Below are 24,828 nucleotides of genomic sequence, written 5' to 3' on the forward strand. Positions count from 1 at the left end.
TTGGCACGAGTGGCGTACGATGAGCACCATGGCTGGATGGCCCGATTTACATACCCAGCGCAGCTAATACTCACCAGAATAATTTACTAAAATTATATGCACTCCTGTTATTAAGTCCAGTTCAGTCTGTTAATGTTGATAACGGTTTCAAACGAACGTTAATAGGTGTGTTGCTAAGCCTAATAACTTAAATAACAAACTTGAAATTTACCCGTCCTATTTTCCCCTTTATTGTTTTTTCCTCTGTGCTGTAAATCTTCTGTCTAAGAAGAAATCTGAGACTGCTGTTCTGAGAATGAGCTACCAAAGCTTTTTCTGAATAAATCAAAGATCCATTTATGGAGAGCTGTGATGAAGGCAGTTTTGTCTTTAATTATATTCAACAATATAACATATTTGACCACTTTTAAGTGATTTTTCTAACTTACACTAAAGTTAAGGTTATATACCTAATTTCTAGTAAGTGGCCCAGCCCCTCCTATATTTTTATGTATGTGGCCCTCAATGAAAAAAGTTTGGACACCCCTGCGCTAAAGCCACATCCATCTTTTAAGTACAGTCTTTTCATTTAGTAATTTCAAATTAGGAATCATTTTTGTTTAAATACAGGGTGGGCCATTTATATGGATACACCGTAATAAAATGGGAATGTTTGGTGATATTAAAGTCCTGTTTGTGGCACATTAGTATATGTGAGGGGGCAAACTCCTCAAGATGGGTGGTGACCATGGTGGCCATTTAGGAGTCGGCCAACTTGGATACAACTTTTGTTTTTTCAATAGGAAGAGGGCCATGTGACACATCAAACTTATTGGTAATGTCACAAGAAAAACAATGGTGTGCTTGGTTTCAACGTAATTTTATTACGGTGTATCCATATAAATGGCCCACCCTGTAGAATTACCACGTTTGTAAGCTGGCACAGAGGACAGCCTCTGTATCTTGAAAGTATTTTCATTATGTCTTCACAGAAAAAGCAAAAAAACTAAACAAAACAAACAGAAGAACGCCACTTTAGATTTGATCATAAATCCCCCCAATGATCAGGGAGCAGCTTTAAATGTAGCAATAGTTAGCTTTCAGTTTGCCTAAGCTATCACTCAGCAGGAAATTAACAGGGTTGTTGCTGGTTATATCACAAAAGGGATACTGCCGAGCACCTGCACAAAGAGCTAAAGTCGGTATGTTCAAACGCAGAGGTAAGGTAGGCCCTCAAACTTAGAAACTTAGAAATCCTCTTTTGATATTTGAAGTGATTAATAAGCTGTAAAAAAAAAGAAATCACAGACTAATATGTGAACTACCAAACATTTACATTTATTAAATTGTTAAAATACAGTAAGTGTAAATAAAAAACAAAAAAACAGAACCAAGTGTACTCTTTTACTGAACATCACTCATCCGTCTCCAACACTGAGGGCAGTTGTTGATATACATGTGATCTCCCTCCACTGGTGGTTTAGTTTTGGTTAAACGCAAACACTGAAAGCTTGGAAGAGGGATCCAAAGACTTCTTCTTCTTGGCACTACTTTCATCAGCTTCTGCCTTTTCATTTTCATTTTCCAAGCCTTCTCCTCCTTCTGCTCTTTTCCTCTTCTTCAGATCTGCTGCGTCTCCGCTCTGGCCTTTAGCTCTTTCTGTCCATGACTAAAAGATAGGGGTGGAAATAAAATGGACAAGAACCGAACATGTTAATTACTGCACAGTACAAAAACAAAAATTGTATTGTTGTTCCGTCTCTATACAGGCTCTAAACCACCTACGTGATGATGACGAAATGCACACATGGGCACTCGGGCATGCAGTTTGAAATTGCATCCTGTCAGGTATAATCACTATTGACAGCATGTATCTCTTTGGCCTGCTGGCTCTTTCCTTCCTCGAGCCCCCTCCTTTTCTCTAAGCCAACACAAAAGGAAGCACTTTTCTGGACGTAATGGAGCCAGGATGAATCATCAGGCCTGGTGTGTGCAGTCCAGCAACACACACACAAACACGCACACACACACACACACACACACACACACACACACACACTCTACACCTCCAGTGCTTGATGAAGCACTGTCATTAACCCATGCATATTCACACAAGCAAACACACACACAAATGGCACCATTACAGAGCTGCTAGATGGTACAAGCTTTGACATATCACTAATCAGCTGCTGCTTTATTAGATATGGACTGAATAATTTTATCAACACACACTAGCACACACACACAGACACACACAATGGTTGAGCAGTTTTAGGCTAAACTTAAGCCTGCAGGGCCATCACCTAGGTTCTTTTTCTGTAAACACACAGCTGAAATGCACTTATACAAGCTAATAAAAATCATATCGACTCCTTTGGTTCAAACTTGAAAGAAAAATGTGAATGTTTAAATAAAATAACCTGCAGGCATGAAATGAGGTCTTGTTCATGCTGACCATATTTTCCTCTGGCACTGGTTAATATTTCTTTTTGTTGTCTGACTAATTTTAGCTAATACGGTCAAATGCTAACTAATGTGGTCAGCAGCTAGCCTGCTAACTTTAGCTTTGGGGCTCGCTAACCCTCTTGCAATCAAAATACCATGTTAACCCACAAAGTTTGTGTTGTCCCTATGTGGAGTTTGTGCTACAGTCTGTGTTGTGTTGGGAGCTGGTTGTTTTTTGACGTTTGTGGTAAGTGGACTTTTCTAAGCTACTGTTAGCTAGTTTTGCTCACTGTTGACACTGCGAGCTTAATGGTTTCTTTATGGTCACTGCATCTTTTGTGTCAGGTGCCAACTGTGATGTCTTTTTTTTTTTTTTTTTTTTTTTTTTTTTTTTTAACCTGTCCTGTTTGGTTCTTTTGCCATCAGAATTATTGTCTAAAGGCGAAGAAAGATGCCCAACGGATTTACTTTACCAAATGGACCATCCCAGCCTTGCCGTAATGGTCCATTTGATTCACCTTTTATCGTTTATTTTATTTTCACTTGCTGAATACGGGACAGACTTGACTGGGGGAAGGAAAGGGGAGAAAGAAAGAGGGAAAGAAAAACAGTGGGGAAGAGGGACGGGGAAAAAGGGCAAAAAACCAAAAACCAACAGAATAAGCAGACAAAAAATACATATATCGATCACCTGGATCACCTGTTGAGAAAGAAAGAAGAAAGCAAGCAGAAGAAAACGAGAGTAATAAACATCATCACAATGATCTATGGGAATATGACAGTAAATACTAAATATTAAACATTATTGTGCAGCACGTAAGATCGACAGCGCACGGTGTGCTTTGAGGTAGGAGCCAAAAAGGGTGTAGTTTGTGTGTGTGATCACCTGTGTGTACACCTGTGAGCATGGACGCGCTTGTTTTTTTTTTTTTTTAAAAGGTTCCTTCATGTAATGATCGGCTAGAGGGTGTGGGGGGCCACTGCCCCGTCCTCCAGGGCATGACGCAGGTATGGAGGAGATCAAAACTCTAGACATCCAGAGGCCCCCAGAACACAAGAGACCAAGGAAGACCAACAGAGGGGCAGCCGCGCCACTATCCCAGAAAGAGCTGAGGAGAGTCCCAGATGAGGGGTCACTCAGCAGCCGCGGAGCAGAAGCCAGGGGGGTTGCAGTGACGTGCCCGTGAGCTCCGCCGGCAGCCAGCTGTGCCTGAGTGACCGAGCTCCGGGCCGAGAGGCCGAGGGCACCCCGCCTCCGAAGTGGCCCGAGCGAGCCCCAGGCTCCAGGCCCCGATAAGCAGCCGCAAAGGAGTGAGCCGGTGTGTACCTGGGCGCCCACCCCCAGACACACAGAACCACCAACGCACCGATGTCTGAGGGCGTCTGCCACCGGCAGGGGAAGTGGTGGGGGGAGATAGGCCTCCAAACCTTGGAGGGCCTGAGATGTCCCCAGAGAGGTGGCGTCTGATACCCAACCTGACATATAGACACAGACATACAGGCACACACAGATACAAACATCCATTCCCACCCTCATGCTCTCATAAGCAATTATTCCACACTCAACCAACGTGGAGACAGACATAAAGAGACGCTGTACACACAATCACTCTCCCCAAGCGTACTCTAAGAACCGGGTCTGGGTACCCTTGCCCCTGGAGGGGGAAAGTGCACCCAGACCCAGGTGGTGTTACCCTTTTCCCTGCAGTGGGGAGAAGCAGACCGCCCCGACTCCGTAGCAGCAGGGAGGCCCCACATTCCAGACCCCAGTCGGACGGCCAACTCCTCCTCCCAGCCCCCCCGCTCCAGCAGGCCGCAGAGAACGGCGGTGTGTGAAGACTCCAAACCTCCCTCCACCCGCTCATATGTAGTGTTGATGCATGTGTGTTCTAAGGTGCATTTAAAACCCAGGAGGGCATGGAGCTACCTGCCAGAGCAGCAGGTAAGCGCATAGCCCCTCCTGCTAGCCCTCAATGTCTACGTGTATTTAAAATTGAGAGGTGGGCACCGACGCCAGGGGTGAGGTGTACACCCTGATGGTAATTTGGATTCTGTGTGGCGTGCCCACCCCCAAGATCCTATATGTATGTGTAATGAGAGTGTGAGTAATGTGAATGTCTAAGGTGTGGGATAAAATTGAGGCAGAGGCAGCCAGAAGGGGACAGAGGGGGGGGATGCCTCCCCTGCACCCTGGTGACACACCCCTACCCCAAGGCCCTGCATGTGTGGGTGATTGTGGTGGAGCGGGAAAAGGGAGGCAGCTGGAGATGGGGAGGAAGGAAGGGAGGGGCAAGTAACCCCTCCCTGGGGCCAGCTCCCCCGCTGACCCCAGTAGGCACCCCCATACTCTGCAACCCGCCAGGGAAAGGGGGGCCCAGGCCCATCCGGACCGGGGCCCAGCGCAGCAGCGCTGCCCGGCCCCACAGAGCCCGGGACAGTCCACCCGACCCCACCACAGAGAAAACTGCACCCATCCCATCATCATGCCAACTGTGATGTCACTACAGCTATATACTATACTGGTGCTCAGTTGTGCCGGGTATGCTTCAGTCTTCTCCTGAACGGCAGGTGTCGCTTCTCAGCAAAAAACCAAAAAGCAAAAAACCCCTCAGTATCAATGAGGTAGAAACAGGAAACAAATATGCGTTTTTTGTTTTGTTTTTTCAAGTTTTCTACAGTTAGTCTCATCTTTTCAAACTGTTGCACCTGTGTTTGTTGGTGTCAAACGGGCTGGCCCAAGTGCTTCAGAAACTGCTGCACTGCAGTTTTCCTGAACAACCATCTCTACGCAGCCTGCACGAGTATTGTGGCTGGCCATGTCCATCCCTTTATAACCACAGTGTTTTTCTAATATGACTACATCATTTTCTGATGACTACATCTGGCAACGTAACGTATCATGTCGCAAAGCTCAAATCATATTAAACTGGTTTCTTGAACATGGCAATGACTCTAATGCTCTCACATGGCCTCCACAGTGACGAGATCTCAATCTAACAGAGCTCCTTTTGGATGTGGTGGAAACTGAGATGTACATCATGGGTGTGCAGCTGACACTATAGATTCATCTTTCAGAACAACTGAAAATTCGGATCAGAATTATGCTTCTGCTGATTGACCAGCCGATCATCTCTCATGCAGTATTATCATAAAATCAATGCTTTGCGCCCTCAGTGCCCAAACACACTTGACTGGGCTCCCAGGCAACAGGCATCCCCTCACCCCCACTTCCTTGTCATCCAGCTTTCTGCTGAGAGTCTTGATGTATGCAGGGTCAGGGCCAGGGTACCACAGAAGCACTCAGCTGGATGAAAGGACGAGGCGTGTCATTAGTGGCACAACCACCCTCATTCACTCACCTATTGACTGACCACAGCTGAGACACAGCATTTCAGAGAAAAGTGGTTAAAACCAAACCCTGGATTTCTTTTTTTGTTAATGTGACCCTGCAGGACTCTAATGACAGTACAACAACTTAATCGAGTGATTTTAAACTTTTGAATACATTTCTTTATATTTAGGAAACTACTTATCTGTTTTATTCAAATCTGTAGACCTGAAATCATTTTTAAAAATAAAAAGCTTCAGCTGGTTGGACAGCTCAAGCGGTACTGATGAGACTATTCGAAGCAGTTATGCTGGTTAGATTAGTGATGGGTGAGTTTTCAGATGATTTGCTGCTGGGAAGCGGTACAACTAGCTCCCATGTTCTCAGCCTCTCATTAAAATGCGAAAACATTTCAGTGCTTGGGAGGAAGAGAAGAGTACACGTATGGATACATTTCTCATTTGATGTGAAAGAAAATAAGACACTTTGTAAACAGTGTGGAGCAGCTATCAGCTATCAACACAACACACTCTTACGTTTTATATGTTAGTCACCTGAACCAATTTCAGATTGAGTTTACTATAATTTTATGATATTTTCTCGACTGAAACTAGACTTAGGCTAAAAGAATTTAGATGGTTAAATTATGAATAACACTAAATTCTAATTTGCTGAACACATGACCATCTTTGATTTCTGAATGGGAATCAGCTTGGACTAGAAATATGGCCAAATGCTAAGTCAGCTTATGAAAACTGCAAATTGTGCACACCCACATAAAACTTTAAAGAATCCTTACAAGTCGAGGGCTGAAAATGGGATTCTCTGCATTTACAATTTCAGTTGGGTTACTGAAATTTTAGACAAGGGTGTCTACGGGGGTTGAGGATCAACCTGCCAAAGACTCCAATCACTGGACAGCTTTGGAAAATTTTGACATCACTGTTTTAGCAACCCCCCTCCTCTCTAAAGCCCTCGATGTGTCATACCAGTCTCTCCTCCGTCGACAGCGTCCTGAAGCGTCCCATAGCCTCCTTGATGACGTCGGTCTCTTCCAGGTCAGGGTTGTCGGCTAGGATACTCTTCCTGTTCTCCTCCAACCAAAGCTGGAAGCCTGTCTTTGGCCTAAATGCACAGAGACAACGAGAAATGCTGCCCTGTTTAAAAACGCTCTACATGTAGAATCTGTTTTTGAACATCCTAGTGTTCAAAGGGTCTAACCATTTCTTTCTTTGAAATCTTTTACCTCTTGTTTTCAGAGTTATCTGCAGGTGGTGCTGGAGGTGGGGTGTCTGGTCGTTTCTGCAGATTTGCAGCTGGCTCTGTGTTCTCCTGAGCCTTCTTATTAGCTGTCTTTGTGGCAGCCATCTGCAGCAGAGTAGACTGAGTCTTCACAGGAAAAAACAAAAGGACATTTTATTGTTTTGAAAGATGCATTATCTTTTCCAGGTACTATTATTTTGAGACCTCGGCACAGCTATGTGGATACACATGCTACAGCTTTAATTTCTGAGACGGTACCTTGGTTTTTGGCTTGGGGGCCAGAGGTTTGAGGACGGGACTTTTGCTAGGTTTCCCCCCAGAGCTGCTGAGCTGAGCTGACTTCTTGCTGGACATCATGTTGTCCAGGATGTTTGTTACTCGCGGCTGACCGGATGAAGCTGACATTTTCCCCGAATCAGGAACCTGAACACACCAAAGCAATAATAGAATTTAAAGAAAGAATTTGAAGATATTGTATATGTTCCTTATAGTCAACAAATCACATGAAAACAGCAACAACAAAAGCAGTGCATTTCTTCTTCTTCGCCACTGACTCCAAGGTGACTGAGCCACACCCGGTGGCTTACCAGGTGCTTCATTAAGAAGAAAGCCTGTAATATAAAAGATGGAGGCAGGAAAGTGATTTCACCCATCGTTTTAGTTTTTATACTGTACTTAACTGAGCCTTGAAGGCTAGCCAATACTTAAACCCTGCCTTAGCGTTTATCTCACTCTGAGTAGGAGAGAGAAGTCAGTGTGCAGTGGGGTAGCTTTCTTACAGAGTTGCGTACAGATCTTCTTTTTGCAACCCGAGTCAGCTCCTGCTGGCCAACAGACAGGCTGCTGTTCAGACTCCACACAGTTAAAAGCAGCTCCACAGACAGACAGGAGAGATGAAAGTGATCTCTGAGGAATAAGCTAAACCTTCTTAAGAACCACTTCTCTCTCTTTAAACCTCTTACAGTCTTTATTCATATTCAAAACCAAAAGAGTCCTTTGTCTTTTATTAACACTTAGACATCAAAAAATGACTAATAGCCTTTTTCCATTGTACCTACTGGCTTGAGCGAGTTGACTTGTTTTCTATTACAATCGAGTGCTACCTAATGTGTGTTGGGTCGTTATAGCAACGCGGCCGAACGTTCTGTGACGTCATCTGTGTGCACCACGAATGCCACAACAAAGGAGGGTGTTGAGGTGATGGCTTTTTTGTCACATTCAGGGATCACTGGGTTGTTTTTGTGTAGCCGCATCCCTCGTTTCAAAAATGGCACTCTCATAAGACCTCATCAGATCGCCTGGAACCCCAGCCAAGCATGTAGTAAAAAAGTACCTGGTACCGAGTCGCGTAGGTAATATTGGAAAAGGGCTATAATGAGACCACATCCCTGATTTTGACAAAATGAAAACCTAAGAAGTCACAGTTCTTACCTTAAAAGGATTTGCACGTCCCATTTTACCAACTGAAAAACAAGAGAGACACATCGGGAAGTGATTCAGATAAAATTGGCTGACCAACTTCTTCATTTAACACCTAATAACTGGTCTTGTTTCACATTTGAATATTAAAATGGGCTTGGGTGATGGGAGCGGCTGTCCCACTTTAATCTCACTCTGAAAACCTGCCAACAACTGACAAATACTTGAAATGAAATCAAACCCAGCTAAAATTCCACTGACAGAGACACCACAAGTGTACAACATGAGGCGGACAGTACATGGTTGTTGGGTTATTTGTCCTGGATCATGCTAAAGTGACTCACCCTAATATTGAACATCTAAGCTGACTGACAGATCTGCGTTTACTCACTTGGTGTCGGAGATGGCTTGATGGGCGAGCTGGCTTCTTTAGCAAACGGGTTCACACCTGACAGACATGGGGGAGGCGTGTTAGCATGTTAGCAGCAGCACTGGCAACTTGTGCAAAGTGAGCAGAAGTAAGAGGTGGAACTGACGTTTTTTTGTTTCTGTCGCCTCCTCCGGCTCCATCTCCTGCCCGTCCTCTTCCTCCATGAGCTCTTCTCCTCTTTCCTCCTCATCCTCTTCCTCCTCCTGCTGATTATGTCTTCTGCTGTAACGTCCTCCCGCCATGACGTTGGTGTGGCCATACCTGTGCAAAAAGAGAGCAAATACTGCTGCTTTTAATCTGAATTTGCAAACTATAAAATAAATTGGAGGAGACGGGTGAAGGTTTTACACTTAAAATGCTGCAATAAATGTTACATGGTTGATATTTTCCTTCCTTCATCCATATAAAAATAACATATATAAAAGAACCTATATTTTTTTTAAAAATTGTTCAAGGTTTCACATCATAAAAAAGCTCTGCTTTTTTAACCAAGTAACCATCTCATTGAAGAACATGTATCAACTGGCTTTGATAAAGATTGTGTGGTGACGTGAAGTCGTCTGACACTGCTATCGGCTAGTCACCCATAAAGGGTGATATTTGTTATTTTGGCCAAAGCCAGGCGGTCCAGATTCATTTACATAAACAGTGAAAGTGATGCATGCTTTTTGACATTACCCAGAGCTCCGTCTCGTGCTGGAGTATTCAGGCTCCTCTTGCTCTTCTTCCTGCATCTGGTTGGATTTCTCCAGGGCAATCTCGCTGAGCCGTTGTGCGAGGGCCATGCGTCTGGATCGGGATGCGTATCGTATGGCCAGAGTCACCACATTCTGGGTCATCATCTCTGCCAGCTCCACACAGCGAAACTCTCGCTCCAGTTTGCAGGACAACTGTAAGAAAACAACAACTCTAAACAAATCTGTACTTTGGGAGTGTCTCGATCACCAAGTGTGTGCGGCGTTCACACTTACTGCAAACATCTTCATGAGCAGCTCCTGCTGCTCCTTCTGGGACAGATTCTGAGCATCTTCATCTATCTCGTAGCCGCTGGAGGACAGGAAGCTGTAGTGGTTGTGGAAAAGGACTGAACGCCAGAACTGCTCCTGAAAAACAACAGAGGGTACGCTCAGCTGTTACTGGATCCATGACACCACTAAGCCACCTGAAAAGATCTGAGGACTGGATTACTTCGATAACCCATATTCCAGGTGCTCATTCTTGTGTTTATTTACCTCCATCTGCCCCTTCTCTGTTGTGGTTTGACACAGGGGCAGCTTGAAGGGCAGGATGGCCACGGCCGGTCTGGGCAGGGTGGGAGGATACCTGGAGCCTTTACATGGAATACACCTAACAAGACGAGGACAGAAGGAATGTCAGCCTCTAAGAAGCAATAATTAACCAGCATCGAGGATCAGCTCATATGCACTGAATGCATTAGTTTAGTCAGTCACCACTCTTTTTATTTCCTGTTCAAGCTGCTAAATCAATGAGCTGTGATGCAGATGAAAGCTCACCTGAGCTGCTGAGGGTTCTCGTGCACTCCAACCACCCAGTAGTGATCTGATTTGCTCTTGCAGGTCTCCCTGGTGTTGCACACTGGAGTCCACGTGTTGCCCAGGGAGCGGTTCAGCATTCGCACCATGCCGTTTGAATCCACATAGCACGGGGTACCTGAAAGACCACGAGACGTATTCCAGGGCGGGTTGTTCCAAATCATCACCAGCAGCAAAGTAATGATGCTTCTCATGAGATTCTTTCACATTATAATATCTTGACATACTGACCCTCGGCTGTGAAGCCGAGCCAGGACAAGTAAGACTTTTGAGAGAGGGGGAGGGGTTCGCCGCTGATGAGTTGCCTCTTCTTTCGACTGAACTGCAGCAGCTGGACACCAAGAGCCTGTTCTCCATCGAAACCTGTAGCTGGTGGTGGAAAATGAGACACATGTAAAGAGCTGGAAGATAACACTGCAAACTGCAGTACTTAAATTTGGACACAGAGTGGAAATTTCCAGATCACAGCTTAACAGTGGGGGTGGCCTTTACTCTTATCTGATCGTGGGCTGATCGTGGCTCAAGAGTTGGGAGTTCGCCTTGTAATCGGAAGGTTACCGGTTCGAGCCCCGGCTCGGACAGTCTCGGTCGTTGTGTCCTTGGGCAAGACACTTCACCTGTTGCCTACTGGTGGTGGTCAGAGGGCCCGGTGGCGCCAGTGTCCGGCAGCCTCGCCTCTGTCAGTGCGCCCCAGGGTGGCTGTGGCTACAACGTAGCTTGCCATCACCAGTGTGTGAATGTGTGTGTGAATGGGTGAATGACTGGATATGTAAAGCGCTTTGGGGTCCTTAGGGACCAGAAAAGCGCTATATAAATACAGGCCATTTACCATTTATCTCTTGTGATGCACATTTTACATTTTCACTCTGTGTTGACTCCATGTGGTGGAAAGTAAACTGAATGAACTGAACTGACATGTAACAATGACACACCGACAGTTACATTACAAAGCTAAGAATAAATAAATAATTCCTAATTTTATTTCTGAACCGCACAAGCACATGCAATGTGCTGATTATCAAAGAAGAGTGTGTGTGTCTCTAACCCCGATGGTAGACGACGAGCAACTGCTCTCCGTGTCCTGCCATGCAGACCACAGGCCCCGGCAGGCTGAACAATTCTCTCTGTACTCCTCCGATGGAGAAGAGCCTGATCATTAGCGTGCTGGTGGCGACTGCTGCCCAGCCTTGACCCAGACAAAGAGCCCTCGCATCCTCCCCTTTCGGTAGGTCGACCATCCACTCCTTATTGGTGTCCCACGAGGAGAAGTGAAGGCACTGCAGCTTACTGGAGAGAGAGGGGGGAAATTACTGAAAGGGGAGAAAAAAATAAATAAATCCCCAGAAGCAGGTCAGGTGGAAGTTTTACCTAGCGAGCTCTTCTGTGCTGGGGCAGGCCAGCAGCACACCCTCCTGGGAGAGATCAGCCATGGTGTGACCCAGTGAGTTGGTGAGGTGCATGGCATGGTGCACGGCCGTGTCGTGAAACTCCACATCAATGGCATTGTCCTGCTCGTCATTGTAGCCTCGCACTATCCCCACGAAGTTCCACATCTGAGGCACAGTTTGCTGTTATGACATGCGAGCAACTCAGATTTACAGTGTAATGACTCTCAGTGTGTCCTACCATGAAGCGGTGTGTGAGATGTGCAGGGCTGGAGCCCGGCTGGAAGGCTTTCTGGGGAGGAGTTGGCATGGGCCCCTCGTAGACAGGACGCAGGGGCGCCACCGGGGGCGCTGCAGGCGCCACAGAACTACCTGCGTCATCGTTGTTGTCCCCAAATTTGTCCTGACCGAGCTTCAGTGATCCTGTGTCTGAATGAAAAAGACAAAAACAAAAAAATAAATGGAATAATTTCAGGTAATGTCTCCATTCATGTGAGATGTATTCTGAGATGTTCTGTGATGATCAGTTTCACTTCTTCTAAAATCTGAACACCTTGTGACTTTAATCACCTAATTATTTTTTTTCCCCCACAGATAAACATTAACAGTTAAAGACAGCGATAGGCTAACCTGCACAACGACAACCTTCACTGCCTTCTCCACTAGATAGTACCGACTTTAGGAAACATTTGCTTTGCTTACAATGGTGACAAATATAAGGATAATTAACAGGTTAAACATTGACTGCAGGTGGTGGAAATTCATGCAAACAACTGAGTTGTAACTGTGCCTCCTGAGCCTGAAATCCAAGTTCATGCTACAGACTTTCTGGTCAAAATTCATATAAAAACGCTAAACACTTGTTTTGATGTTGAACCTTTGCAATTTAGCTCTTTAGTTAAGATTCTTTTTTTTTTTTTTGCTTCTTTCACAAAGTTGGATCTGTTTTTTTCTGCACACAGAAAAGCTTTTAGCCTCCCTTCAAAGAATAATAACCAAGACTGCAATAAAGATCATTTTAACCTGCATTTTGTAACATAAGTCTCATTTACTAGAGCATAAAATGCATGTCCCTGTTAAATAAGATAACACAGACTCTGGCGTCTCCACTCAGGCACTCCATTCATACTTAAGTGCCTAATCAAATCCAAAGACCCAAGGTAGGTCTGGAAAAATCCTGAAAACAAAAGAGTTTGATGCTATATATTTTACAGGAATCAGTTGAAACCAAAAATAATCTTTCAATGAAATTTTATTTCTGTGTAGCAATAATATAGTTTTAACATATATGTATAAAGTTATTTAGTCCCACTTAAAAGAAAACGACAGCTAGCGCCATCCCTTCTTTGCAAGAATTTCTAATTTCCTAATCTCGATCTTTGAACGTTGTCTTTCCTGTGTTTTGTAATACATTTTCAATTATTTCTGACATTTTAAGGACCAAACTATTGCTCAAGAACATAACTGCAAGATCAATCCATGATGAAAATAATAGTTAGGTACAGCAGGAGTTTGTGATGGCCAGCGCACCTCGCTTTTATCTTCCATCTGTATTCGCACCCTCAATGACCCCATCTTCACCCACCTAGTGAGTTCTCGTCGTCCAGGAACGCTCCTCTGTTCTTCACCCGCCCAGTCGCAGGCACCAGGAAATCGTCATCGTCATCATCCCAGCCAACGGCTTTCTTAGCTGGAGACTTTGTGTCACTCAGTCCTTCATCCATCAGTCTGTCATCGTCATCATCAAACAGATCATCGTAGTCTTTTGCAGGCTTTTTTGCAGCGACCTGCTGAAAGTCCATGACAGATTTAAGCAGCTTGAATTTAACTGAACAAAAGAAAAAAAAGGGAGACTTTGAAGCCGGGCGTGTTTACAGTTGTGTTATGAACTAACCGCAAATGACGCTCAACTGGTTATAAATGCAATCCGGTAACTTATCAATCTATGGACACTGTTGTTCCTGCACTGAGGTGAAGGTGGAGTGCAAAGAATATGTAATAACGCTTAAAGGCATAAAAAAAAAAATGTAGTGATAACTTCTTGATTTTAAAGGTTTGACCTGTAAAATTATGTTTTACAAGTGACTTGTCTGTAGTTAGACTTCCTATTTATTACTGTAGAGATCTATCCCAGCTAATCTAATGAAGAAAGATAACCTGCAGACCAACCTTACTTCATGGTACAGGGATGTACAGAGGGGGTACAAAAACAGGTTATTTGAGCAGTACCTTGGTCGTATTCTTGTCAGCTGTGGAGGTGCCGAGTCCGTCCAGCAGGCCCAGGCAGCCCTCTGTGTCCGTGTAGGCAATCTGGCTGCCTGATGGATGCCAGGCCAAACTGCACACTGTGAAGCCTTTCTCGTGTTTCTGCCTACAGCAGAGAGCAGAAAGCTTAAACTTTAGTGATGAGCAACATCTACTGTTCAATGTTGCTTTTTGGCAGAGACTACAATAGGATTGACATCATCTGTGCACAAACTATATAAAGAGATACAAGCCCAGGAAAGAACACATGATTTGTTCAATACAAATACTGGGGGAGGGGGAAAACACATAATAAACTATTCCTTTAATGATGTCACCAGCCTTTAGGTCTCAGTTATCTTTAGCCCTCAAGCACTGGGAACCAAGGTAAACAATTTCATCAGCATCAGTCCCCTAAACCTTTTACCTGTCACATATATGTTTTTAAATTCACTCAGCGTCTGCACAGCTTTGTTTCCTACCTTTCCACACACAGCTTGCTGTTCACATCCCACACTGTAAGTAAACCCCCCACGCTGCCAGCTGCCAGGAAACGCCCGCAAGGAGACCAAGACACCACGTTGATGGGCTGCAAAAAGTAAGGAGGGGAAATCAAATTTAAGAAAAAAGAAAAATAATGATTGAGTTGTTTCAGCTATTAATTATCTGAGTAACTCACATGTTTAAAAAAACAAAAAACAAAACAAAAAAAACAGTAAAAACTCCCACAAAGGGGTTTAAAATAAATGAAATATACCTTTAATGAAATAAAACTACCATTCAATTCTCTTCTAAGGTCAGATTAAGAAGTGAATAATATACATACTATGAACAAAAGTACCTGGCCACACCTGCTAAAAGGTACAGTCAGTAATATTTTAAGGTTATTTAAAACATAAAAGAACATTGTACTCAAAAATATACATCTTCATTTGTAATTGCATCTTCCAACAAACTGAAGTGTTCTCATAAACCTAGAATTAATCAATTAAAAATACATACGAGGGGAAGAAGTGACTCATAAACTCGTATCAGACTCCTTTCACAAAGTTTTGAAGAGTAAATAGAATGAGTCATGCTAAAGAGTGAGGTGCTGCAACAGGAAGCCATTATGGCAACAGTGCAGTTCATTAAACTTCTTCCCTCCCAGATATTTCAGGATCTATTGTAAATGGTATTGTTGCAAAGTGGAAAGATTTAGGAACATGTCAAGTTACAGAGTGGGGTCACCAAGTGCTGAGGTGCACAGGATGTAAAAGCCTCCAGAGCTCTGCTGACTCTGTAACTGCAGAGTTCAAACCTCCTCAGGCATTAAGATCACAAAAACTGTGTGGTGGGAGCTTCATGGCGTGGACTTCAATGGCTGAGCTGCACCTATAGACAGTCAGTACTTTGTCCATATAGTATTTAAGCAGTTTCAGGCTAAACCTTCTTCAAAAAATAAATCGTATCTAGGCTTTTATCCAAGTGCTGTAATCACAGAGTGGTTTCACACAGTGATTCTCCTATTGTATCAAACAGACCATTAACATTTTTACTTTGTATTTCTTTAGTGAATACTTTCTTTCTAAACCCAGAACTTTATTTTAAAATCTGTGTTTGCACTGTCTGTCTTTTGCAGTAAACAATTATCCTGTTGTGTAGTAAAGGCCATCCAGGTGGCAAGTCCAGATCTATTATTTTATTAGCCTGGTCCACAGCATTAAATAAGTAATGTGCAGTGATCGGAATAATGGCGTTACAAGTAACGGCGTTACTATTTTCAGTAACGAGTAATCTAACTAATTACTATTCCTATCGGTACAACGCCGTTACAGTTACTAACAAGAAAATGCGCGTTACTGTTTTTCAACAAACAGACGGTTGAAGCTGCGTTCAGCTTACCGCATCTTATATCAGTTGCACGGAAGTAGCTTACTACGCAAGTAATCTGGACGCTACAGCTTTAAGCAGCTGTGCGTGCTCCCGCGGACAGTAATCACGATCACTGTCTAGCACAACACCTGGAGTGAAGGGGGCAAAACAATCGCATGAGTGCTGCTGTTTGACTGAGGAAGAATAAAGTAGTCGTGGTAAGTTAATCACATGACCACTTAAAGACAAAGCAACAAGGTGATATATACCAGTTTATAAATTGTGTTGAGAGGCCACGTAAAACCAGAGTCATGATAAACAATATATACGCGGCATTTTTTCCTCAATAGTTTCGTCACGTTTACTGTCTAAGGACAGCGCTAGCAAGCACTCTCTGCTTATGAGCCAAAAAAAACAAACAAAAAAAACAGGGGAAGTTTTAGGAGTGACGGCGAGAGCGAGAGAGGAAGACACCAGAAAAAGAGGGAGAGCGAGTTTTGAGATGTGAGAGATTTGTGATGTTTAGCATGTTTGGAGTGTGTAGTTAATGTGTTGTCTTGTGTAGTTAGTGTGTAGTGTTGTGGATAGTTTTGTGTTGTGTGTCAGAACAATGAGGCGACTGCTGTCTCCAGGTAAAAAAAAAAAAGGAGTGATACACCTGCTGCTGTCAGACCTGCAGGTATCAGGCTGTGATGTTCTCCTTTATAGTGGACAGAAATTATTTTTTTGGAGTGGCACAAATAATTTGTGTGGCATCTTATTGAATGCAGAACAGCTGATTGTTCTGTAAATAGTTTGAAATGGTTTTTTAAAAAATCAAGGCAAAAGGTAAATGGATGCAAATAACTTTGTTGTTTGCAAAACTTGTGCATAGGACTTTAAAACTGACAATTTATATTTGCATTTAAAGTTATGAAATATGATTCATTAAACATGTTTGTGGTCGTTATGGTAAAAAATTTAACTTTTTCTACTCTGATTTTATGTTTTTTGTCTGATTTTAGATCAATTGTGTTAATACAGTATGTCAAAATGAAAACATGACTGTAAATTCAGACACGTGAGGTTGTGCTGAAAAGGATGATACCAAACAAGGCAAAGTAAATTGTTTTTAAAGGCAAAATGTGGAGGGAAAATCAAAAGTAGTTAAAAATGGCCAATTGTACCCTGGACCCCACAGAGTTAAACGTTTTTTTTAAAGTAATGCAATAGTTACTTTTCAAGTAATTAATTACTTTTAGAATATTGTAACTCAGTTACTTTTTTGAAGTAGTAACTAGTAACTATAATTAATTACTTTTTCAAAGTAACTTGCCCAACACTGGTAATGTGTGTCTGCGTGTTTCACCCCTACAATTGACGAATTTAACTTGCATCCCAAGCTTGTTAGTGTTAGCTGATAACTTAACAGTCCACCCTTCAAACTAAATGTATTCATTTTTAATACAGAAAACCATCCCAGTCCAACCAAAAAAGTGATGTCCCAGATCCCGCTTCCATCTTTAACATACAGTCTTTGGTCATGATGCCAAAAGTAGTGCTAAATATTGCTGTACTATTTAGCATTAGCATACAAATATATCAGCATATTGATGTCCTAGACAGGATTGTGAGGCCATGTTTTATATTTCTTCAACAGTACACAGTTACAACAAATACTGCTTATACTGATAGTGTACAATGTGCATATGCGACATGCAGGACACACAATAGTACACCATGACAGTACAGGCCAGTCTCCTGTATGCCTCATCACCGCGTGGACAATGCTGGACCTAACCTGTGTGAGCAGATCATCAGACAGAGTGCTCACGTGGTCCCAGGAGCCTCGCTCGTACAGGTGTACCTTGGTTTCAACTGGAACAGCTAAAAACTGACAAATGCAAATGTTTTGTTATTTTAGGACTAATGTCTTTCTCGCTCTTATTCAAGGCAGCAAAGAGACGTGTCACCAACCTTTCCCATCCCGGGCTGCCAGGCCAAACGACACAGAGACTTGGCGTTAGTGACGTCATTTGACTTCTGCAGCAGAGGCCAACTGATCACCTGAGTCTGAGAAAGAAGATAAAAATCATGTAGAAAAACAGAATTATGTGCATTTTTTTAAATGAAAAGTGCTGAAATGCTGATGTACCTGCTCCTCAATATTCCACACCACCACAGAGCCATCACAGCTAGCAGAGGCCTGAAAGACAAAGGCGACAAAGATGTGATGTACGACAGGTGTGCTCAGGTTATAAATTCTCTTGACAGGAGCTCCTTTTTTTTAATTTTTTATAAAACACTGTGTGGTTCTCTTTTGTATTTATACATTTAAATTAATACTGTAAATGGAAGTAACCACAGTAATATGATGAGGAACAATGGGGCGTGAGTTCATATAAAGTTGCAATGAAATGAAGATATTGTCCCATTTGTAACTCAACACAAATACTCACGTCAGCCTTTGTGTAGAATTTCTGCTTTCAGACAAAAGGTTCACTCACCAAGAAGTCATCTTTAGGGTCAAAGGTGACGCTGAGGACAGGTGCCTCGTGACCCCTGAGGGTTTTCTGTTGACTGCTGTCTGACACCTCCACCACCTTTACCATGAAGTCACTGTGGAAAAAGGAGAAAGGTAAGCTGGGTTCACACGTCACTGACTGCCTGCCAGTGAGCAGCGGCACAGTTGAGAGGAAGGGTACATCAGCTGTGACATAATACAAGTGCAAATTGTCAAATCAATGAACAAGAGGAGCAAAACATTACAGATTTCCTTCACCGTCTACCAGAAGGTAGATGCCGAATCTGCCCTAACAGCCACAGATGCCTGAATCTGAACAATCAATCCCACTACTGAAATTACCAGGGTGAAAATAGCAGCATCAATATGGTGCCTTGCTCCGTGCTTTTATTACTGTCATAAACCCGTTTAGGGCAAATCATTTCTGGCAGCAAACACACGTTTATCTCCAATCTGGACTAATCAGAAACCAATCCATCTGCGAGGTGGAAACATCACAGCTGTGTGGAGCTGATTCTGCACTGAAGTAACAATAATGAACCTAATGGGATCACCTTGTGCTGTAGCCATACACACACACACACACACACACACACACACACCTGGGGGGGGGGGGGGGGGGGGGGGGGGGCAATCCCGTTACGCACGACTGCCTCACCAGGTGCCACGGGAGAAACTGAGGCAGAGTGGATGTGCATGGTTTAGCAAAGCAAAAGTGACATTTGTTCATCTTTCAGCATCATTGGTGGAAAATATCACAGAAGCAACACATGAGTGTGTCTGGTCAGCTGTAACCAAATTAATTCTGAAGGTTGTTCTCAGCATGATACAGACTGGCATCAGGTCAAGTCAGGTGTGAGGTCACAGGTAGTCCAACTCTTCCAGCACATCAATACATGCCATTGCCAGAAGGTTTGCTGTGTCTCAAGTCTCGTGGAGACTCCAGTGCTGGGACAGTTAATCTAGGAGAGCTGGACAGGACATTAGAAAGTCCTTAACCCATCAGTGTCTGCTCCTTTGTGCAAGGAGGAACAGGATGATTATTGCTAGAGATACAAGGTGACCTCCAGCAGGCCACTGGTGTCTGACCAAACAATCAGAAGCAGACCTCATGAGGGTGGCTTGAGGACCCTAGGTCCCCAACTGGGCCCTGTGCTCACTCTGTACTCACCATGGAGCCTGACTTACATTACCCATTGAATACCAGAATTAACAGGTCAACCACTGGCACCCTGTGCTTTTTACAGACAAGAGCAGGTACGTGTGAAAAGGTCTGGAGAAACCGTAGAGAACGTTATACATTATTCAGCATGACTGATTTCGCGGTGGATCAGTGATGATCTAGGGAGGCATATCCATGGAGGGATGCACAATTCTCTACAGGCTAGGCAACAAAACCATGACTGCTAATAGGTATCGGGATGATATCCTTGGACCCATTCTCAGACGCTGGTGCAGTGCATCCTGGATTCCTCCTGGTGCTCAACAATGCGCAGCCTCATGTAGCGATAGTATGCAGGCAGCTCCTGCAGCACGAAGGAACTGATATCACTGACTGCCCTCCAGAGCTCAGTAATGCCCTGGTCCAGATCAGGGAGAAGATCCCCCAGGATACCATCATTGTCTCATTAGGAGCAGGGCACTACATTGTCAGGCACACGTGTAATATGCAGGGGCCATACAAACTACTAAGTACCATCTGAGCTGCAATGAATGAATGAATGGACTAATGATGTGGCATCCTTTCATTCCTTACACACCACCCAGCCATATCTGTACAGATATTAACATGATTTTTTTTCACATAGAGATCTGATGTGTTTTCAAAACGTTCCTTTGATTTTGTAAGTTTTTTTTATACCCAAACTTTAAATATGAAGCCAGCCTGGCAATGAGCCAGCAAAGTTAGTCACCTTAATTAATGATCTTTCAAATATCTAAGCCATTACTTTTACCCTGCTTTCATTTATATCATTTCAATTCAGCACAAGCTAGCCAACTATCAAGTACCTGGACCCAGCAGCAACTCTCGAGCCGATGCTGTTGAAGGTGACGTGTGTGGCATTGGTGGTGAAGCGGGTCAAGATGCCGTCTGGATCGCCATCAGGAAATGTGTGGATCTGCACAGTGTTGTTGGAGCTCGCTGTTACCAGTTTGCCATTCTGTGGAGCAGAGAACACATTGGTCCAAACATCATTTGTATGATGCAGTGTGTCACCGAATAACGATGACATCTGTAGAAAAGTCAGAGGAAATCCAACCTTCAGTGCCAGAGAATAAGCCTTCTCCCCAACGGTGATAAACTTTGGATCGTCATCATCCAGACTCTCCCAGATCCGAACATCTCCATCATTTCCGCAGGTTACAATGAACCTGTGGAAAATTTGATCAGGCTAGTTTACAGAAACTTTGTGCAGCACAAGATTGATGAAATGATCGGTTTAAATTATTAAGCCTCCTAGAAACCAAAATCAGGACTGTGAACGATTTCAGTTTAACGTAGGATAGAATTTAAATGAATCACATTTTACTCAGTTTCAGCCCATTGAAGGACTTGTGTTGTCACTGATGGGCTTAAGCTAAATAATTTTCAGCAAACCTTGAGTCTTTTATTTCATACTGACTCCTGACAGTCCTCCTCCTAGCAGGGTGAGGGATAGAGATGCATCAACAGTTAAACCTAGACCAAAACTGCAATGTAATGCTAAATAACTCCATCACAGAATTACAACTGGCAGTGTATGCTGGTGTCTTAATGGAAGCATAGACTGACCACAAAACCTCATAACTGTGAGACTGATGCGCTCAAGTTCATATGTCCTTGCCTGATCTGGTCTGGCTAACCTGCGGGCTACACTAATAATTTAAAGGACACGTTTGTAAAGCAATACTTTCACAGGATGTGGGCTGATCATAGGTGAAATCTGAGTCTTAAACGCAATCAGATCACAGCTTTACTTGTACATTAGCTGTCACAGTATGTGCTCAAAGGGAGACACTTTTTTGTTTTCGGACTCACCTCCCAGTGTCATCAAAGCACACCTCGGTGTGTCCTTCAGAGTGGCCGTAGCGCATCGGCTTCCTTTCACATGGCATTTTGACAAAGCACCAGACTGAAGAAAGGAGAAAACACGTGAAAACCTCTTCTTCTATCAAGTAACACAGTCTACACCTGCTCCTCCGCCACTGCTGCCTTATTAACCCATGGGGAGCTAACAGCAGAGTTGAGCTAACGCTAACAATAGAGCTAAATATAGCCGACCACACTCGTACAAACTCCACGGTGTTCACGGCATCAGACACTAAACTACTGGAGGCCGTTTTACACCGAGCTGTGAACAAAGTATTTCGTTAGAAATCAACTTACACGTTTCTTGGGTGACTGGACACACTCGGTCCTCTTCTCCTGAATCTCCCGCGCTGCGTTGAAAACAAGGAAACGTCACGTCACAACTCCCGCCAGCAACGTCATGACGCAAATTTTGTAATCCCTCCCACGTTTGAAGCAAGGAACGGGATTTTGGATTTATTTATTTATTGATTCATTCATTTATCAAAAGGCATTTATCGAAGGCAGATTATCTAAGGAACTGTGCCTTAAAGCATTGAAACAGTATTTTCATTTTTCTGTCGTTTTCCGACAAATTTATTTTACAAGTTGGATGGTGTATGCAAGTGATACATACATTATATAATTATATAATTAGGCCCTTGTCTGTTAGAGGACTTTAAAATGTAATATTTTAATGTACACATTATTATTATTATTATTATTAGTAGTAGTAGTAGTAGTAGTAGTGTTAGTATTTTAAGTCAGACAGGAGTCTTTCAGTTCATCTCACATTTATGATTCAAACAGTACATGTGTTGTAATTTTAATTTAAAAAATCATTTTTTTAAAGAATGAATGAAAGAATGTAATTTCACTCGATTCTCATTTGTTTGGATAATGCACATTAATTTTTCAGACTGACACTTTCCACTGTAGCTCACATGGAAACATAGTGAGGGTATAAGACTAATGTCTACATAAATATTCACTCAAAAAACCCTTTTGTTTAATGATTTATTTATATGAACCTTTTAATATATATAGATTATGCACCCCTCAGCGTTTTCTCAGGGGATACTTTGATTAGTGGAACAGGAAGTACTCTGCTGGCAGACATCAGTGTGTCTGAATATTATATCATTGATGTGTAATATTGTACCAGGACTTGTGAAGCAGGCCTAAAGCTTAGTTATGTGTTTTAGTCCACACAGGGCTGCCAAATGCAGTCATGGACCAACATAAAACCTCAAAAGCAAAGTTCTTGAACTTGGAAATCCACTGTATTATGCATCCAATATAACAGCACACGATGGCTTTGAGTTGCTGAAAACCTAAGCTCCTAGCTCCTACGAGACAACATTAATACTTTATGTACATGGGTCAGGAAGATCAATAGACGTGGCTCCTGAGTCTCTCCATTGCCTGGCCACTGACTTGTGTGCAATCAGGGTGATGAAACACAAAGTTTGCCACATGAATGACAAACCAGTATGAGAAAGTGATCAGTAAGTGTCTGGTTTATTTCATGTTTAAAATGAAAACTCAAATTTTCTGGCTTTTATCCCATGAACGATTAAAAAATAGTGGATGTTCCATTTCCTGTGCTACAGGAATCCCACAAATATTTCATCTGACAAACTGAGTTTAAGTCAACACAGAAAAAAAGGAGCATTTTCTCTGTGGTACATTGGTACTGAACCCACGATTGCAAGGGGACGTCCTTAAAGCTGAACTAAGATGATTTTATAAATAAACTAAGAAGCTACTGTTGGGTTTATATTTTATTATTGTCATTTGTATTAAGAAATATTTAACCATATATGCTTAGAGGTGTATAATCGATTGTGTAGTGATAGGATGTGTGATCTTTAGTAGTCTGCAGAACGTTGTGTGCATTCCAGAGTGGTCTGGCTTTCACACTTACATTTTGGGAGCATGGGAGAGGTCGTACCTTGTCTTATTGTTTTATGGTAGGATAAACGTATTTATCTCTGTTTTAGTCTAAGTGCCTTTTGTTTAGATGAACTGCTGGACTTCCAGGCCAGCAGGTTTAGGAAGTCATATATGGGGTCATGCTTTGTCTTGTTCTTTGCTGTGTAGCAAATTGTCCTGAACGTTCCAGCGAATAGGTTTATGCTACAAACCTATCATTAAAATTCTGTGCAAAAGTCTTGAGTCACCCCTACTTTTTTAATATCTGTTGCTGGAAAAATGGGAAATAGATGCAGCAAAGTATTGGATCATGTGAAAACATACATGGAAATACAGTAGATGAGGCAAAAAACAGAGTTGGTGCAATTCTAATAAGTCTTTCCCGACTTCCTCCACATATACTGATGATTATTTCAACAATAATATATATTATCTGGATTCATCACTCTGTCACACTTGGTGCCACTGTTTTTAATTTCAGTGATAGTGTCATTTGGTATTCCTTGGCCTTTTCTCCTTTCTTCCTTTTCTTAAGAATTGCTTCTTGACAGCAACTGAGTGCTTGACAGCACTGATAGGGCTTCAGTGAACAGTAAGGTAAAATTGAGTGAACCAGCAGCCAATGTCTAAAGAGAAACTTTAAAAGACCTCCAGAAAACCTGGAGGACATTTGTTTAAGAGCACTTTAAAAATAACAAGAAAGTCTCACTCCCGGGGAGCAAAATATAAAGATATGAGGGTTGGCCCAAGACTTTTAAACAGTACTGTAACTGAAGTTGTAAAAGTCAGCATCCTGGGTGTAATAAATATTGTGAAATAGAAAAAGGTGGTTTTTCATTATGCCTGGGATAAGTGTGATGAATATTTCATACACACAAATGTAGCTACTCACACAAGTCACCTCAGCACATTTTGTTTTTCTTTGCACTGACGTTGGAAAGAGGCTGAACAACTCACAAATCAAATGAAAAATCTGCATTCCACACCAGCTTTGCGTTTGTGTGTGTGTGTGTCGGGGGGGGGGGGTCTTTTTCCCTTATCTCCCAATGAAGCGCTGGCATTTAGAGGTGTCCTTTGCCAAGAGCAGGATGAATTGTTTTCAGAGTGATACTTCAAAAGCAGCATTTTCCATACCATTAACTTGTCTAACTGTGACACAGCTGCAGCGTGAACACGCAGGCATACACATGATGTACTAAAAGCTATCCTAATATGACAACAAATAAATAAATAAATAAATAAACTCAGACACACAACAGAGGGCGTGTAAATCACATTTATTGGTGTGTGTATGAATACAATATATGCTTATGAACAGTTTCTCAGTCACAACAAGTACTGGTTAGAGGCACGGCTGATGTTAGGACACATTTACAGAGGCACTTTCAAAGACAGGCAAGCGGGTTCAAAGACAGGCAAACAGAGCAGATCGATGTAGTGC

At 42.9% G+C, this 24,828-nt stretch overlaps 1 protein-coding gene across 2 annotated transcripts; it reads right to left on the minus strand.

The window, feature by feature from the left end:
- Nucleotides 1-1,296: 1,296 nt before the first annotated feature.
- On the minus strand, nt 1,297-21,893 carry wdhd1 (WD repeat and HMG-box DNA binding protein 1). Of its 2 annotated transcripts, none has more exons than XM_005458894.3 (26): nt 21,771-21,893; nt 21,423-21,516; nt 20,665-20,776; nt 20,414-20,565; nt 18,387-18,498; nt 18,035-18,085; nt 17,857-17,952; nt 17,681-17,773; nt 14,529-14,635; nt 14,032-14,173; nt 13,388-13,589; nt 12,044-12,231; nt 11,786-11,970; nt 11,463-11,704; nt 10,649-10,786; nt 10,379-10,535; nt 10,097-10,211; nt 9,836-9,967; nt 9,543-9,754; nt 8,971-9,125; nt 8,826-8,882; nt 8,447-8,478; nt 7,274-7,438; nt 6,999-7,141; nt 6,742-6,877; nt 1,297-1,648 (listed from the first exon to the last, which is right to left on the minus strand). In XM_005458894.3, the coding sequence occupies exons 2-26, from the start codon at nt 21,497-21,499 to the stop codon at nt 1,460-1,462; spliced, it is 3,390 nt and encodes a 1,129-aa protein (XP_005458951.1). In that variant the 5' UTR covers nt 21,500-21,516; nt 21,771-21,893; the 3' UTR covers nt 1,297-1,459. The 2 variants fall into 2 exon arrangements, with proteins under 2 accessions (XP_005458951.1, XP_005458950.1); XM_005458893.3 differs by having other exon boundaries at nt 13,388-13,592.
- Nucleotides 21,894-24,828: the final 2,935 nt, after the last annotated feature.

The sequence above is a fragment of the Oreochromis niloticus genome, linkage group LG1, assembly GCF_001858045.2.
Source record: "Oreochromis niloticus isolate F11D_XX linkage group LG1, O_niloticus_UMD_NMBU, whole genome shotgun sequence".
Lineage (NCBI taxonomy): Eukaryota > Metazoa > Chordata > Actinopteri > Cichliformes > Cichlidae > Oreochromis > Oreochromis niloticus.